This window comes from Colletes gigas, unplaced genomic scaffold, assembly GCF_013123115.1.
Source record: "Colletes gigas isolate AHSC1104 unplaced genomic scaffold, ASM1312311v1 Colletes_gigas_Sc00025, whole genome shotgun sequence".
In the NCBI taxonomy this organism is placed as follows: domain Eukaryota; kingdom Metazoa; phylum Arthropoda; class Insecta; order Hymenoptera; family Colletidae; genus Colletes; species Colletes gigas.
The window spans coordinates 43,576-59,986 of NW_025106654.1; the positions used below are offsets into that span (position 1 = coordinate 43,576).

At 39.4% G+C, this 16,411-nt stretch overlaps 1 protein-coding gene across 2 annotated transcripts in view; it reads left to right on the forward strand.

Moving 5' to 3' along the window:
- The window catches only part of LOC122401501 (paternally-expressed gene 3 protein-like), a 268,898-nt gene that overhangs the window by 17,641 nt on the left and 234,846 nt on the right, over nucleotides 1-16,411 (forward strand). For both annotated transcript variants that reach the window (XM_043403675.1, XM_043403674.1), the window contains exon 2: nucleotides 13,071-13,100. In XM_043403675.1, the coding sequence (XP_043259610.1) occupies nucleotides 13,071-13,100 (30 nt within the window). The remainder of the gene's footprint in view (nucleotides 1-13,070; nucleotides 13,101-16,411) is intronic.

Sequence of the window (16,411 nt, forward strand, 5' to 3'; positions counted from 1 at the left end):
AGGGTCTTATCTGGCACGAAACACAGGGGCCGCGATATCGATTTGTCTTAGTTTATGAGTTCAACGACCAATATTATCGAAAGCGAAAAAGAGCTCGAAAAATTTCCTTTCATGCGTAATTTATCGTAGCAGTAAAGGAGCTCCGTATTTTCATACTGTTCGCATTATTGATAACTATACTCGAGGACATAGATTTATCGATTATACGAGCTTCGAATGCGATTCTTCATCGCTTTGCATGAAATCGTAAGTTTCGCGTACGTGATATTGTATTCCACGATAACACGAGAACACAATACAAAATATATAGTTTACGTTTTTTTCGTAAGACAATGAAGCAATGAATTAGTAGTAATGTCACATATTGCATCGCCCATAGAAACGTTAATAATCGTCGATTAATTCTCGTTTTGAAAGTTTTGAAGATAGAAATCGTAGGAAAAGTGATATTTTTAAATGGTTCGTAGGTGGAAATTGTTACGAAGCGTAAGGAAAGCACGTATCATCCGATACCGGGATCTGAATAAATTAGAATCTCATTTTGAGACATCGAACTGTTTGGTTTTATCGTGGAAGGGCGCCGTTTTATTGGTTCTCGAGGGATTTTGGGAACCCTTACGATAAAAAGGGATAAGACATCATATCTGTGATCTCGGGAATTCGTTCGATTCACTTTGGCGGAACGTATCGTATAATCGCGTGTCACCATTCCGAGCACGAAACGTAACGGAAGCTAAATTGTAATTAGAATGATTCGCATTAATATTCGGATACCACAGTACTTTGTGTATTATTGCTACGTAGATAAACTTAATATGACTTTGGCAAATTAATTCTTTTTTGACGAGTGAAAGCACTTACTCTAAAAGGTAGAAACGTACAATTTATATATTTAATTCGTATAGTTTTTTACGTAATGATTAACGGCACGAAACGTACATAAATTGCTGGAAAAAATATTAATGTTTTCCAAACACTTCGTTTTCAAAAAACAAATATGGTGTTACAGTATCGTATTTGCAGACAAAAGTAAACAACAGAAGCGTGTCGATTTTTATGAATGTGGTTTCGGATAAAAGCAAATATTTAATTATTTGACAAAAAATTTCATAAAAACTGAAATTAGCATAAATAATGAAAACATTTTAAAATCCCACCAGAATAACGATTCAAGACATAAATCACGTATTGTCCAGGAATATTTATTATACAACTGTTGAATGGTATTACACCATTCTTTGTAATCACGGGATTTAAATTATACAGAGGATATATTGTATTTACTGGATCGCAATATTCAGGAAATATTCGTTTACAGCACGCCGTTTATAAAGGATATCTAACAAGAGACTGATACTATCGTAATAAATAAATTATTATATTCTTCTGTGTTCGAATATCTTAGTAACATTGAATTTATTTATTTTACTATTACTTCAGTGGAAAACTGTGTAGAAATTAAACAAATATAATGTTTTCAAAGTAAGTTCTTATATTAAAATACAATAAAGGCGATAACGTATAAAGTATCAGCAACAAATAATTAGTAAAAGCATTGTGATAATTGCTGTAGTTTGTTGTTTCTTAGAATATATATGTCGCATCAATAAAGCCATATGTTCACTTAAGGGTGATTTCGAAAAAAAAACTGTGATGTACGATAATCGCAAATATAGTTATCTTATCTTCCTCGTATGTCGTATCTGGGACATTTAGAACGCCATTGAGTCAGATTTATAGACATTGATTGTTCCTCCCGCGTTCTAAACGATTAGTGGAGCTCCTTTGAAAAGAAACATCGTTCTGCACGTGAATTCTATTGGAAATTTTCTTTCAACTCCATTTCGTATCCGTCTGTGGAATTTTTTACAACGTACAGACTAGAAAATATCACTATTTGAATACTATAATAATAAATTAAATCGATACGATAAAATAATAAAGATCGTAATGTTCAAAGATACATAGACAAATTTTCCAGTATTTGTATTATTGACTAAGTATTTGAATGCAATCGTTACAATCCAATTCGATAACGAATATTGTCATCCGAGAGAAACAATCGTACAATACGAAATCGTTACGTAGTAATTCGATTTTTTTCCTCCGCACAAAGGTCACAACTATCGATTTCCCGGTGCACGTTATTATTTACCGTTAACGGCGACGCTAATCTCAATGACATTTCGGGTACACGATGCCCAGTGATGTATTTGGTTCAATATGCGGCGTAGAATAATCCCGTACGGGCGATTAATTTCGCTATGCAGCTTAAAGTAAAGCGACCGAATTGTATTATTGATTCTGCGTAATGACTACACTCATTAATGTCTGTCGGTAGTTTTATTGATGATGAATCGCCCGTTGAAATCACGAGTAAGATCGTCAGCGGAGCACGTAACTTCGCAACTGAAGTAATTAATTCGTTCCGTAGGGTACGAAGGCTCCTTTGATTTATCTCATTAGCGATTCCGTAATTACGATGAATCATGGGCACTGCACCTGTGTCTCGCTACGAAAGAGAATTCAAAGGTCAATCGCGCTCGCGCAAAACTTGTAAGTCTCGTCGAAAATATTTTCACTCTTTCGCGTTTCTTATACACGTAGTTTCGCAAAATACCAGTCGCGACTTCATTCTTACATAATTTTTACACTTAACTTTGGTCTTCTTTATTCTATATCTTTCTTAGTTCCTGATACCGTGTTGCTATTTGTTACGACGCGAAATAACAATTACGATTTATTCTGTGTTGCAGCGTAACAGTAAATTCATGAAGCCAGCGGATGTAGAGTCAGACCTTTCACACAATCAAGTGCCATTAAGGCGGCTGTTTAATTATTAAATTCAATCAAATCTGCATGACCCTCCAAATCCAGGCGTTCTATGACTTTACTATCTGCAATAACATCGAAAACCGGTGCTAGATGTTTATGGCGAGGAAGGTATCGCAGGACACATCTGGGCATCAAACGCGGACCTAGGCCCGTCGCCGCCTCGCGGAAAAACTCAGACGAGGGAAAATTATTAAAAATAACCGTTACATGCCGCCTCCCACCGATCAACTTCGCCTCCAAACTGATTGGCCAGTATATTGGCAATTTTTGACCAATCTAAGACCTATGCTGCCTCCCATGGCATTGGGTATGCCCATGGCGAGGTTAGCTTTTTGGGCAACCTTGGCCCAGAGATCAGATCAAAATTGACTCTTAAACACCACTCATATTCAATAGTATATTCAAGAATTTGTACATTTCGGCTATCCGACGTAGAATAAATTGTTATTGCTGGTTGCAATATTCCACTGATTGTGATTCAAGTATTTACCTTCCGTATCCCACAAATATTCACTCGTCATTAACGTTGACGTGTGAAGTTGAGCAGATCAGAAAGTTTCTTTCATCAAATTTAAAGTATTTTGCTCAACCCCTCAACACTATTTATTCTGACTCTCAAACATTAAGAAAAATTAAGTATGTCGAATTAAAATTGTACAGCGGTAGTAATCCCAACAAAAATACGTCCTCTGTAATTTTTAACATCCCTGGAAAGTCCCGAGTTTCCTCTGGATTGGTTCTTTTGAAAATCAATGGCTTATCTAGCCAGACCGCGGCCTTTATCTTCTTTCGATATCGCCTCATTAAACTTTCCGTTCGAATCATTTTACTCTTTTTTTTTGTTCGTCCACGTAACGGTACACGAACGTTCGTAACGAACACAGGCACTGTGCAACGATCCTGCAGAATCATCAGTACGCCAGGCACATGCGAACCAGCCGTAATCCTCGGCGTCATGCTACTACGGAAAGACGCCGTTTCATAAGGAAACAACGACAAAGCGCTGGTACGCTCGCGGACTTACGCATCGCTGAAATCTAATAAGGGAAGTTCGCGAGGGGATTCACTCGTTTTTGCATCGTCCTCCGACCCCGCGTTCCATCCATTTTTTTTTTTTTTTGCATTTAGTTCTTTGTAATGAACACGACCAACACGCGATTCTGTAGACGCCCGGACGTTTCGCGTCTTCTTCGTGCCATCGCTATTGCGCTTATCAGTCGGAAGTACGCGAATAACATTTCTATTGAAATAGAAACCAGATAGGGAAAATATGGAATGTCGCGACGAAAGTCGTTCGTTCTCCTTTTATTGTCATCCGTATGAAAAATGTTGGTTCGTGCAATCGAAGTGGAATTCTTTTGCCAACGGAATTTCGCCGACGCGCGTTTTCACCGTTCAGCTTTGCGAAGAAATTTTTGAAAACCTTTTCCATGTTTCGCATAAGCATTCGAGTATTCTCGACCAGTCAAAGGCCTGGGCGTTTTAAAGTTCGACTATTCTTGTTTGCTTGTTTCTTTCCTCCGCACGGGTATTCTCGTACTTTCTAATTTATAGACGAAAATTTAATTCACTAATGTTCTAATATTTAAAAAAGTTTCAAATTAAATTTGTAAATTAAGTTTGCTAGATGCTCGTACGAATAAATCGCGACTTTGGGAAACATCGTTCGATGGAATCGATCCTGCACAGACAGTGTTTCATATTATATGTTGTGATAAAAGATTTATGGGAAATATATAAAATGTATTTATATACCTACAATTACGCGATAAGATCGATAAGATATCGGTGACGTGCATATTCCGTCCTCATTAATGACACATGAAAACGAGCAAAGAGTAACTGCCTTCGTTAAATAATATGCATTCCTTTTATGCCCGTGTTTTGGACATCATTTAATCAATCTGACAAAGATTAATCGAAGATTTATGAAGAATTATTATTTCTCGTAACAATATTTCCCTTATTAGAATATCTCTATACATGTTTCGATTTTGCTCGTTGCTTATTATTCTCCACTGTCTGAAACGACTACAGTTTATATTATTAGTGACTTGACGAAACGCAAATATGTTCTATATAGCATCTATTAAAGGTCACTCGATACGGAACGATAAAACCACTAGCGAGACATATCAGTGTGTCATTTGACCCTTGAAGAAGCTAGATGCTTGCAGAACATCGGAACACTTTCCTGAAAGGACACGTCTTACACCCGGAAGCTTCAACCAGTATTGACTGTCAGAATCCGGGTCGTAAAAGCTTCTTCTATCGAGAAGTTATATGTTAATATAAAATCTCAGTTATATAAGCCACCGCTCTACTTTTATTTACGTTTCAAAGCGTACCGTGGTTAAATCATATTTTTATTTAGAATACGATAGCTATTTTCGTACGAGCGTATCCGTGCCAGGAATTCGAAACCCTTTTTTGCCCAAATATAACGAGAAATATCCAAAAATACTCAAGACTGGTTTCTCCAGGGGACAATCCTCTTCTTCACGACAATTCTTGAGAGGGGTAGATTCTCGACGAAGACGCTTTAACATTTTATACTCGGTGAGATGATGGTCGAGGTCGATTTCAAGGGAGACGCACGTCGGCCATCAGAAGATCCACGATGGCTTGATAAGGTCTGATAACGTATCGGATTTACGCGGCACGTAAATATTGTCTCTAATACAGCTGGGTTATAAATAACGGCACTAACATGCAGGGTGACTGGTAACTAAGTTAGATAATAAATTTTTGTACGGCTTAATGATCTGCGCTATTCTAGATTTTTCTTTAACAAAACTATCTACTCGTTGTAGGCCATAACGTAAATGGAATTTTGGGAGATATTTTATTTCTCCTAGAATGTTACGAGCACTCAAATATTTCTCCATTTGTATTGTAAACATTCCCTCGCACGGTACTAGATATTTTTCATCATAGTGTTCCGCATTCAAACTTGAGCAATTCATCGTAATTCTTTCTCTTCTCCGTGATGTAACTTTCTTCGCAGGAAAAAGTCGCACGGTTTCGAATCAGACGAACGAGGCAGCGAACGCGAAACACGAGACACGAACCATATTTTTTCCATACATTTTTGATAAATATCTCGTCACTTTTCGACATTTATGGAGTCGATGTTTCCACCTCGTCGATGCAAATTCCAAAAAATGCCAATATCATCTTTCGACTTGTTAAAGGGGAACCGGCACGAGTTGATAAAAAACTGTATAAAGATTCTAACTTCTCATCGCGTGTTTCCTCGCCCGTAGAGCAGTTGAAATTCCTTTGATCCATCACAGGCATACAACCCCTTGAAATTTATGTGTTTTAAGTCTTTGATGATGTGTCGTACCTGGAAAGATTATACATATACGGTTACAGTACGAATAACGTTCTTAAATATTAGTCAAATCAATGTTTTTACTGTTTATATTAGATCGTTCGACGAGGATACAATTTGTAATTTAATAAAAAACAAACAGAATTTGTCGGTACTAACATCAACGATTTATAGAAGTTTGAAACTAATGGATATTGTGTCAAAGGTCAAAGTTTGGTAATCGCACTAGTAACTGTCCATCGTATATACGTGTCCGTAGTTTACTAATAAATAAATAACAGTCAGGTTTCCGTGACGTATCGCGGTTTCGTCGTCGGTTCGGCTGCAGGTCGCGTTTTCATAGCATTGAAACGCGCGCCGTCGGGGGTAGAAAAAGTATAGGGTGGAAAGTATCCCATTAGCGTATGCAGGGTCCCACACACGGTGGCGACGTTGCACGTACGCGGTGGCTGTGGAACAAATACAATGCGGTACAATGTTCAGTGTGCGATACAATGACGACGAGAACGCCGACAAGAACTTCTCGACTGGTATTCATACGTAGACGCCTATTGTCTCGAGTTGTTCGAAGGTAAAAGACACCACGCGTAACTTCGTGCAAGGGAGATATACCCTTGGCGCGTTTTCCATGGAATTTGTCGCTCCTCGACCATCATTTGCCCCTCCGCTCGAGGCGCGCTTGTCGCAACCCTCCTCTCTCGCGGCCGCGCTTTTTAGTTTATGGACGTTTTCGCTTTGTCCGCATTACTCGAAGACGGCTTCCTCGCGCGGATGCTGGGCCGAGGCTTCTTTGACGCGGCCGGGAAACGTTTTTACAACTCTTGTGCTCGAGGCGCGGAAGAGGCTTAAAAACCGAGCCTGGACGCGTATGCTTTTCTTGAGTCGCTTTCTTCTTGGGCGCAAGAGCGCGCGTACACTCAATTTTCTCTTTGGAGGATCCCTATTAAATCGGTTCTCGACACCGTCGTTTCCCGCGGATTTACTCTTTCGATACGATCTCGGGAAACGATTGTTTGGAAAATTACAATCAGCATTGTCGTAGCTTTCTTTTCTGTTTTCTGTTTTTGTCCCCAAAGACGCATGTAACAGTTTTGAAATTATATTTTCAGCGTTTGAAATGGCTCGCGTAGCGACGCAGGTTCCATAATGTTTGATGCATACGGATTTTCTGCTGTTTTGCGCGGAGCACTATGAAAGTTTGAATACATTTCCGCGGCAGAAACTCTCGACGGTCTCGTTGCATAGACTAGTGCAAGAATATTATGATAAGCGTGACGTATGAGACGTGATGGAATGCTGTTCATTTGCATATTCTGTAGCATCGAAGGACACACCGTTAGGTTACGATACTACGCGTGTAAATCAAGATGCCAACAACCGATGAAGATACGAAAAAACGTATAACAAAAGTGCAACCGTGGACGAATATAAAACCTGATACGCGATAACGTTCGTTCGACCCGTTTTAAAGCATTTAAAAATTACTGACGAATGAAGCAAAGGATATTATATTTATTAACGAACTAGCTGCAGATCATGTTCCGCTATCTTTTGTCTAATGTAGAATATAACAATGAAGTTTCACTAATTACGCTAGGTTTAATGACGTTCAAGTTCGTTAAGATATTGCATAGCATGTAACACCGACGAAAAGTATCTAATTAATCTGCAGGTACAACTTTAACTTAAATCATTAAAGCTGTTTTAGTTTCCTGCGACTTGCTCAAAATTTAACTGAACATTTTTGTTTATTTTTGAAAGTACCACGCGTTTGTACCAGATCACCCTTTATGTATCGTGCCGTCGTTTTAAATGTGTCACGGTTCTGATCCGTTTAATAATTTTAGACTCGATTTAGCAGCAGGGAAATTTTTTCCCCGGTTTTCCCCGTTGCATATTGGGTTTCAATCGTATCTGGCCGCACGCCAACTTCTATAGATATCAAACAGCATCATGTACGCGAGCCCAGGTAATTTTAAGTGGCTGAAAGTAATTAATTCGCAAAAGAAAAGGTAATTAAGTGATATGCACCTGTTGGTAGTATCCATGGTTCGCTTGTTGCGAGCCTCGAACACATATTTGTGCCAGCTACGTCGAAACGTATGCTCGTTTTAAATTATTATTCCCCCATCGCGGTTATCGATATCGTTCCACGAAAACTTCCGACACTGTGTACGTGCCATTTTTGTACTCCAATACAAACAACGACGTTGCTCCAGGATAAATGTTACGATCCTAGTTTTATCGATATGTGGTGGCTTTTATTTCGCCGCCACGCTCTCGATGCGAATTGAAACGCGTACGTTGAATTATTGATAAACAAATAAACGGGGGATTCCCGTTGTACGAAAAGAGAAGAAAAACAAATTATATACCTGACTGCGCGGGTATTTTTTTTTTTTTATAGAATAATACAATTTTATAGTATCGTACGCGTTGAACACCTACCCGAAAGAAATCAATGCGAACCGAATGAATCTTGAACGATCCGTTGTATTTTATGCACTCGTGGAATTACAGTTTCCAGGAATCGTAATGCCGTTTCATGTTCCCTTGGCCTATTGCGTAATCAGGGTTAGTACGTTACGTGCAGTTTAGAAGAGCAATTGCGTTAACGTTGAAAAATTAGTAGCGGGTTCCCCATTCGTGTTCCGAAACGCGCAACTTCGCGTAATGAAATCGCGTTCGAATGCGTTTATGTTCACTTTGATCGTTCGATCCACGATCCAGTCAACTAAACTGACGAGGGTCGAACTCGACCAGTAACTAGGACCAATCAGATTTCACACAATCTAACACTGGACTAATTTAGGTATAGACACCGATCAAATAATCTGTCATAGACATACGATTAAAAGGAATTCACGATTCAAAGTGTTCAAACGCAATTCGAATTGGCTCTTTTGGAGAGATCGGACCCGGAATGCGTTAGTAAAGTACTATTTCGCATGACGGAATAAATACTCTCGATTATCGTACGGTAGTTGGGATTACACGCTCGCCCGTGCGAATGAATGCTGGCTGGATGTGTACTACGGGCAACTTCGGTGAAGCCATTCTTGTGTATCGCATTTAACCTTAGGCCAGTTACTCGCTCGCATAGATTCCTGCGCGTTGTCTGGCATTTATTAGTACAGGTCATTGCTTTAAGTCTCTCCTGGTTCGTTAGAACATTGCTTGCTCATCTACGAGTAGACACAGCTACGGGGAAGCATGAACCGCGTTGGCGCGAGAGGTTATTCGTACGGGTCATTTCGTAACCTTTTCGTTAGATACGTAGTAAAAAAAGATCATTGTCGGTGCCCACGCGGATCCGTACGCTCGAATTTCCCTATAAATTAGAAAATTTTCAACGATAAGGTGTTTATTAAAATACTAGAGGATGGCGAAAACAAGTTATTGATAGAGTTTTAAGAAATAGTCGGTGTTGCATCGATGGAGGGGAAAGCTGTTTGATTTTTTTAGAAATCAGCCACAGTAATAATTTATGACGAAATATCCCATGGTCGGATCCAAGCGTAGAGCTGTCCAAAGATCCCAGGTTACGATGCGTTGCAGGTAATAAACGATTATACCCGAGACGTGAGTTTGATTTGCAACACTATAGTTATTTTCAGTTGCGGAAGCTTCCGAATGTCTCTCGATGGATGCAGTATCCAGTTATGTATCTTCATTACTTCGGTAATGTTTGCCAACTGATATACGACTACAGTAAAATGATTAATATCGATACGCAGGGCTGTTTCTCACACAGGCGGTTGATTATTCCGAATAGTCCCTTTTAAAATTTCAGAGCTCACAATTTCGTTAAGTGCTCCACATGTGATTCAGTTTTCAGCGATATTATCGTCCTTTTTGAGTTATTCAATTTGAATATCTAAAGAGAAACCGCTCGAGCCGTCTCGTTTATTCGCGACGGGAAATAAGAATTATTAATTAGCAAACTGGAGAATTTTTTCGAGAGCTACATCGTACTTCTCGTGAGAAACACCTTCTTTCTTTTTGCAGTGTATAATCACTGACAATTAAATATGATTTCGTCGTCGAAATATAATTCTGGTAATGTTTAATATATGCTCATAATTAAAATCTAGTTGTCTTGTTGCTCGATTCATCGGTATTGGTCAATCAGAAAATGGCGACAATATTCACGTATCACCCTATCGTTATACCTTCGTTGGATATAGTAATTCACGCATACTTGGACTGCTTGACCTAGAGGCCTCTTTGAATCTTATTAAGTCTAATCGGAACGTCTACAGTTCGATAAAACGTGTTGAAACAGCAGCGTTTGTAATGTCGGGGTAGCCACGTAGTATTATACTACATATTTGCGTCAAGTTCCGTGTCCTGGGCCGTCAGGAAGCAAACTCAAATTAACTTTTTTTTTTCACGAAAGCAGTTTATTACTCGTGCACGACATAATATTTGACCCAGTGAAATATTGACTTTGTTCCTAGTAGAATATCGCGGCACTCATCGTGGAATATTTGCATAATAACCAACGAGAATCGCAATTTATATTTATATTATCGTATTCGAAATTTGTATCGTTTCGAGAGTAATACCGGTGCAAACAGGAGACCTTTAATGGCAAGAATATCGGAGTTCGAAGTCTATCTTCGTTTATCGTTCTTCGCGTTCGGTTTTTCGTGTCGCTTGTAGTTTGTTTTCAACAGGTAGGGAGAGTGGTCCAAGAATTTACCATAAGTCTACGCCGAGCGTGTGAAATATGAGGTTGGTCGTCTGGATAATATGAAATTCAAAATACTCTTTCAGCAGGTATAAAGTAAACATTTTTATTGAGAACGCGTTTCTTTATCTGTTTGAAGAAAATGGAGCACCTTTTTTCAAGAGTGGTATAAATACCCTTCTTTCGAAATATTGACATAAGAGCATATATATATATATGTATTATATATGTATATATTCGTACAGTTGTATTTTAGACACATTTAAAATTGTACGATTAATGAATTTTCGAACTCCTTCAACATTTCGAAATCGTGTGTCTGAAAGTTTGCGTCAGATAGAAAGGAACAAATGAAAGCCTGATTGTACTAAGTCTGATAACTGTTGGCGCGATTAAACTTTCCGTTCGAACTCTGTTAACGTTTCGCGAGTCGTCAATGCAACATGGAGTTTGGCATCATCGCGCTGCAAGATTATCTTATTTCGATTCGTAGCAAATTTCGACTCCACGAATGTTTCATTTAATTATCGAAGTAGTTGGTTGTATAGAGACGCCCTGAATTTAATCACTCACAGCATAGAGCACAATGAATATAGCACCGAATAAATAGCAACACGTGACTACGAATGTTTCACTTTGGCTGCTTCGGAGTGTGCTTTCGCTCCGACATACTTTAAAGAAGCGATTATTCGAATAGAAATGCTTTAATACGCTTCCTTTACGGAGGTTAACTAGCATTGTACGGAAACCAACATAAAAGAACAAAAATACATTGAAATAATGCCTACCTCGTAAAGATCATTGCGTAATTGTTATATGTGTTTTTGTAGTAAACACTACAAGAGAGTACTAACACGTATTGTGTTTACTTTGTTTGACCTAACAACTTACTCTAAGTTGAAAATAGACACGTAATTATCAAAATTAATATTCGAATCTATATTTATTAAGACCGTTTTTCTTATTTTTACGTGTATTATGTACCCCTAAACTTTCCGAAACACCCATAAATATACAACTTATCTAGAACGCGTAAATTTGCTCGTCCCCGTGGTGACACAATTTTCGAATTCCTTTAATAACATCGGGTCAGCTCGGACCATCGAGCAACGGCTTCCGGTTCCAAGGAATTGGATCGAAGGTGAAGGCAACAACAGTTATTGTATCCCGAGTAAATTGTTTTCGAATATCTGGTAGAACGAGTAATTCCGCGCACGCTCGTTAAGACACAGCCAATTAATTACCTTACCTCGAACCTTACAGGGAGCGCGTAATAATGATAATTTTCACATCGTTGGATCTATTGGTTCGTTAGCGGGGGACTCGATTTTCTATCGATACGAGTGCACTCGGTCAAGTGCATTTTATATGTCGTTACCGATGCTTTCCCCCTTCCACCCCGGAAGAAATTGAAGTCTCTTCTCGCGTTCGAACAGTTTGATCGTCGTGTGTGCGTGCGTTTGTGGGATGTAGGACTATCTGTCTACGCGTTCACCAAATGCATATATGGAAGCCGTTTCAAGGCAGAGTCTCATTGTCGGTGAAGTGTCACATGTGAATTGCGGCGAATTGATTTATTCAGATAGTGGATGTTCAATAGAAAATCAAGGAACGTCGAGAATCGAATTCACGAGCACCGGCTTCAATTTCCGCGTATATGTCTTCGGCGTCGAAATGCATTTAAAAATCTTATTCGAACCGATCGATTCTCCCGATCGTCAAATTCAACCGGAGGTGGGTCTGGGAATTAAAAATTCGTTAAACAATAAATTCTACCATGTGGTCCCGCTGAAGGTTTTTGTTTTCAGATTAAATGGTATACAACGGTAATGTGGATAATAAAAGATCGAAGCGCGACGCGTTAATATTTATGTAAACGCAATTACCGATTCTTTGTCTCCGTTGGATCTCCGCTCGAAATGAAATTGTCGATCGGTTTGCGTTAAGACAAACAAGTGGAATAACCCACTTTCGTTTTAATTATTCCGAAAGTCCGTCCGCGTATGTACGTATGCTTTTAATCCGTTTCGATTTAATTCCATTCGGGGACGTGCTCGGTTACGCAGGTTCATTCGGAGTTGATTTAGCGAAATAAAGCGGTCCGCGAACTGTTAATATTATACGTTGCCCGGGCGTCCTGTAAGCAAACCGGCGAAATGAATCCGCGGATCACTGATTTGCTCGTCTGGGTTCTCTCTGTTTCAGTGAAGAAGGCGCGGTTCGTCTGCGAGGAAGGTTTGTATGCGAAAGGACAGGACGAAGAGGACGGGATCGATCGGGGATCCGGAAACGTGGAACGAACGAAGCTGCGTCTGGCTGTTCCTGGCTGGTTCTCAAAGCTTGCACGACCGGGGCGCAAAACTCGCGTGGAAACTGCGAACGGGATCCGTCGTCGTTCGATTGTTCCCCAAAATTGGAATCGAACCCGATACTTTCATAAAACCGGGGGACCCTTACTCACGCTCCAGTTCTGAAGTCCGCGCAAAATTTGTTGCACTCCGATTGGAACGGTTCCAAGTTAAAGGCTACCTGACTTCTCAACCGGAATATCGCGATGTTCTGTTCATGCCGAAATAATTTTTCCGCGGCGGTGGGAAAAATCGTCGCGACAACGTGAAACGTTAGCTTCTTCACCGACGTTTCTCTCGAAACACGCAAATTACGCTGCTGCGGGTCACTTTGACACTCGTTAAATATAGTTTATTTCGTTAATATCTCGGCTCGACGTCGTTTGTCTATCGAATCCTTTAGAATTATAAAAGATAAGAAACTTCTCGTTGCTCGAGTATTCGCGAGTTCCGTTTTAGCTTCACTTTTTTTTGCACTGTCGTTTAGTAACGATTAGTATCGCCAACAAGGACGATTTTCCTTTCTCGCATAATGCTATTTTAAGGGAAAGAATTTGAATATTCAAGTCGTTGGCAACGACGATGTGTATCTCGAGCGTTCATTGCATGCGTCTCACGCGATACGTCGAAAGTGTTCAAGTTCGTTCGGCTCCAAACGCCTGTCTATTTATTATTCAAAGTTTAAATTGTCCTATTTAGCATTCAACGATATGTCACTTTCGTGCGATGCGCTATCTCGTTCGAGAAGTTTACATCGGCCGGGAACATTTCTCTTTTCTTTTTCTTTTTTCTTTTTATTTAAACGCGAAACAATCCGCCAGGCACGGGACGAAAATTAACCGTTCGCTATTCGCGTAGAGTCGCGGTTTCTAGCGTTGCATTATTTACCGCGATATAACTTCCACGCGGCAAGAGCAGCCTTTTATATAAAATGTTTAACGTTTAAACTTTCCAGATCGCGGTAATTTCCCGTTACGTTTCTCGACAGTTCGCCTGGAGTTGTTTCACGGCATTCCGCCGTGACGGACAAAAGCCTTGAGACTTTCAGTGACTTTGCATTCATATTGCGCGTCTTTTTGTGTACCGCGAACGACGAGCCGGCACGTGTGCCATCGTTGCTGGCTACAGCCACGAGAATCATTATTTTCCGCGAACGTCACACGCAGAAGATCGACTACGGGATTCAACGTTTATATAGCTCGCGTTCTCTCATTGTACACGCGTCACGGTTTAAAAAGACGCAAATTTCCGTCGCATGTCGGGAATCGTGACGGCGGGCTACGTTGGATTAATGTTTCATCTCGAGACGTCACTGGTATCAGCTCGTATCATAAGTCTTTGCGTGTCTACGTTTAAGCAAATTGAATCTCGAAAATAATGGATATTTACACGTACGCTGCCCGATACCGTTACAGGATTTAAGAAACAGGTGTAATTTACATTTTATAAACTGGGACATTTAGCGCGTTAATAATCCCAAGTTACGCGCGTTGCAAAAATATTTTGTCCTGGCTAGGTGTATTTTATGTCGACGGGTAGAGGTTTTCAAAAAATTGACTTTGACCATTTTTTACTCTTTCGTCGTAATCTGGTCAACGTAAGGAGCAAAAGTTTCGATAGAATAACTCTCAGAAAATTTGTTCTGTCGCTAATAATTCTGTAATCATCCAACATTTTGCACGATGTTCCTCCTATGATAAAATTAAAACAAAAAGGAAACTGTTTAGCGAGAATCGATTCCAAGTTCTGCGATTTGCAAGCCTTGCAATTATCTTACTTGGTCGTCGCAACTTCCGTAACGTGTACTGATACTTATAGTACGCGAAGAACTATGTAACTTTAATTGTTTATATGTTTAAAACTACCAAGTATGCTTGATATTGCAAACATATTATTAGAAAAGTTGGGGTGCTTTCCCTTGAACAAAAGCGCGTTCGAATCATACCGTTTGGCATTAAACAGAGTTTTCGTAAGTAATCGCGAATATTTCTTGAAGTGTAATGACTATAGTTTGAATTGATAAATTGAACCTAAGTGCTCCGACGATTCTGTTTGATCTACATCGTGCCCAAACGCCCCCATAAAGTTCGTTGCCACTTTAACGTCCCCCTGGAAGACTTCAGCGCTTTCCAGGTGGGCGCTGACGCCCACGTCGGGTGACGCTGGTTTATATTGATTCCTAAGCGACCTGAAATGTTTGTATCAGTAGTTGCACATTTCCAAGCCATATTTGTCGACTCCCACGCATTGTGAAATGTTTGTACCAAGACTCACTAATTCGGATTTAACGCGTTTATTTTTATACCCCCACAGACCTGAAAATCAGCTAGTAGTTTTTATATGCTTTCAAAAGTTTCGATCGTGACGAATATTTGAATCTCTGACGCGTTGCGACATTTCACAAATTTATAACCTATGATATACAGGGTGTTCGGCCAATCCTGGGAAAAAGGTTAATAGGAGATTCTAGAGGCCAAAATAAGACGAAAATCAAGGATACCAATTTGTTGATTGAGGCTTCGTTAAAAAGTTATAGTAACATTTCCGGCTACACGGTATATTTTCAGTAACAAATTTTTTTCTCGAAAGTACGTAGAATTTCGAGGGTATGTGTATTCACCAAAAATGATTGTAATTGACCCCCGCAATCGAAAATAATTTTTTTAGAATGATTTGAAATTTTTTCATTTCGCCGAAAAATTTCTGCAATTACTGAATTTTTTTCTCGAAAGTGCGTATGATTTCGGGGTGATGTCTATTCACCAAAAATGATTGTAATTGACACCCGCAAACGAAAATAATTTTTCCAGAATGATTTGAAATTTTTTTTTTCACCATAAAATTTCAGCCTGTCGATTTTTTTTAAAAATTCGTTTTTCATTTGTAATAAATTTGTTTGACATCCTACGGAAATTTTGTTTAGTACTTTTCTGTAGGTATCCATGAGTTCTACTTCCATATTAAATTTCATTGAGATACGTTCACTATTGTAGATGTCATGAATGTTTGAAGATTAGGCCATTTTTATGAGGTTTTTCTCACTTCACGGCGTTAAGGAATAACTTTTCGAATATTTTTAGAAATTCTACATATTCTTCGCCAAAATACGCGTTGTTTGCCGTTTGAAATATTAAAATCCTCCGATCCGTTCAGAAGTTATGACATTTTAAAGATTCGCATGAAATTTTCGGGCAACAT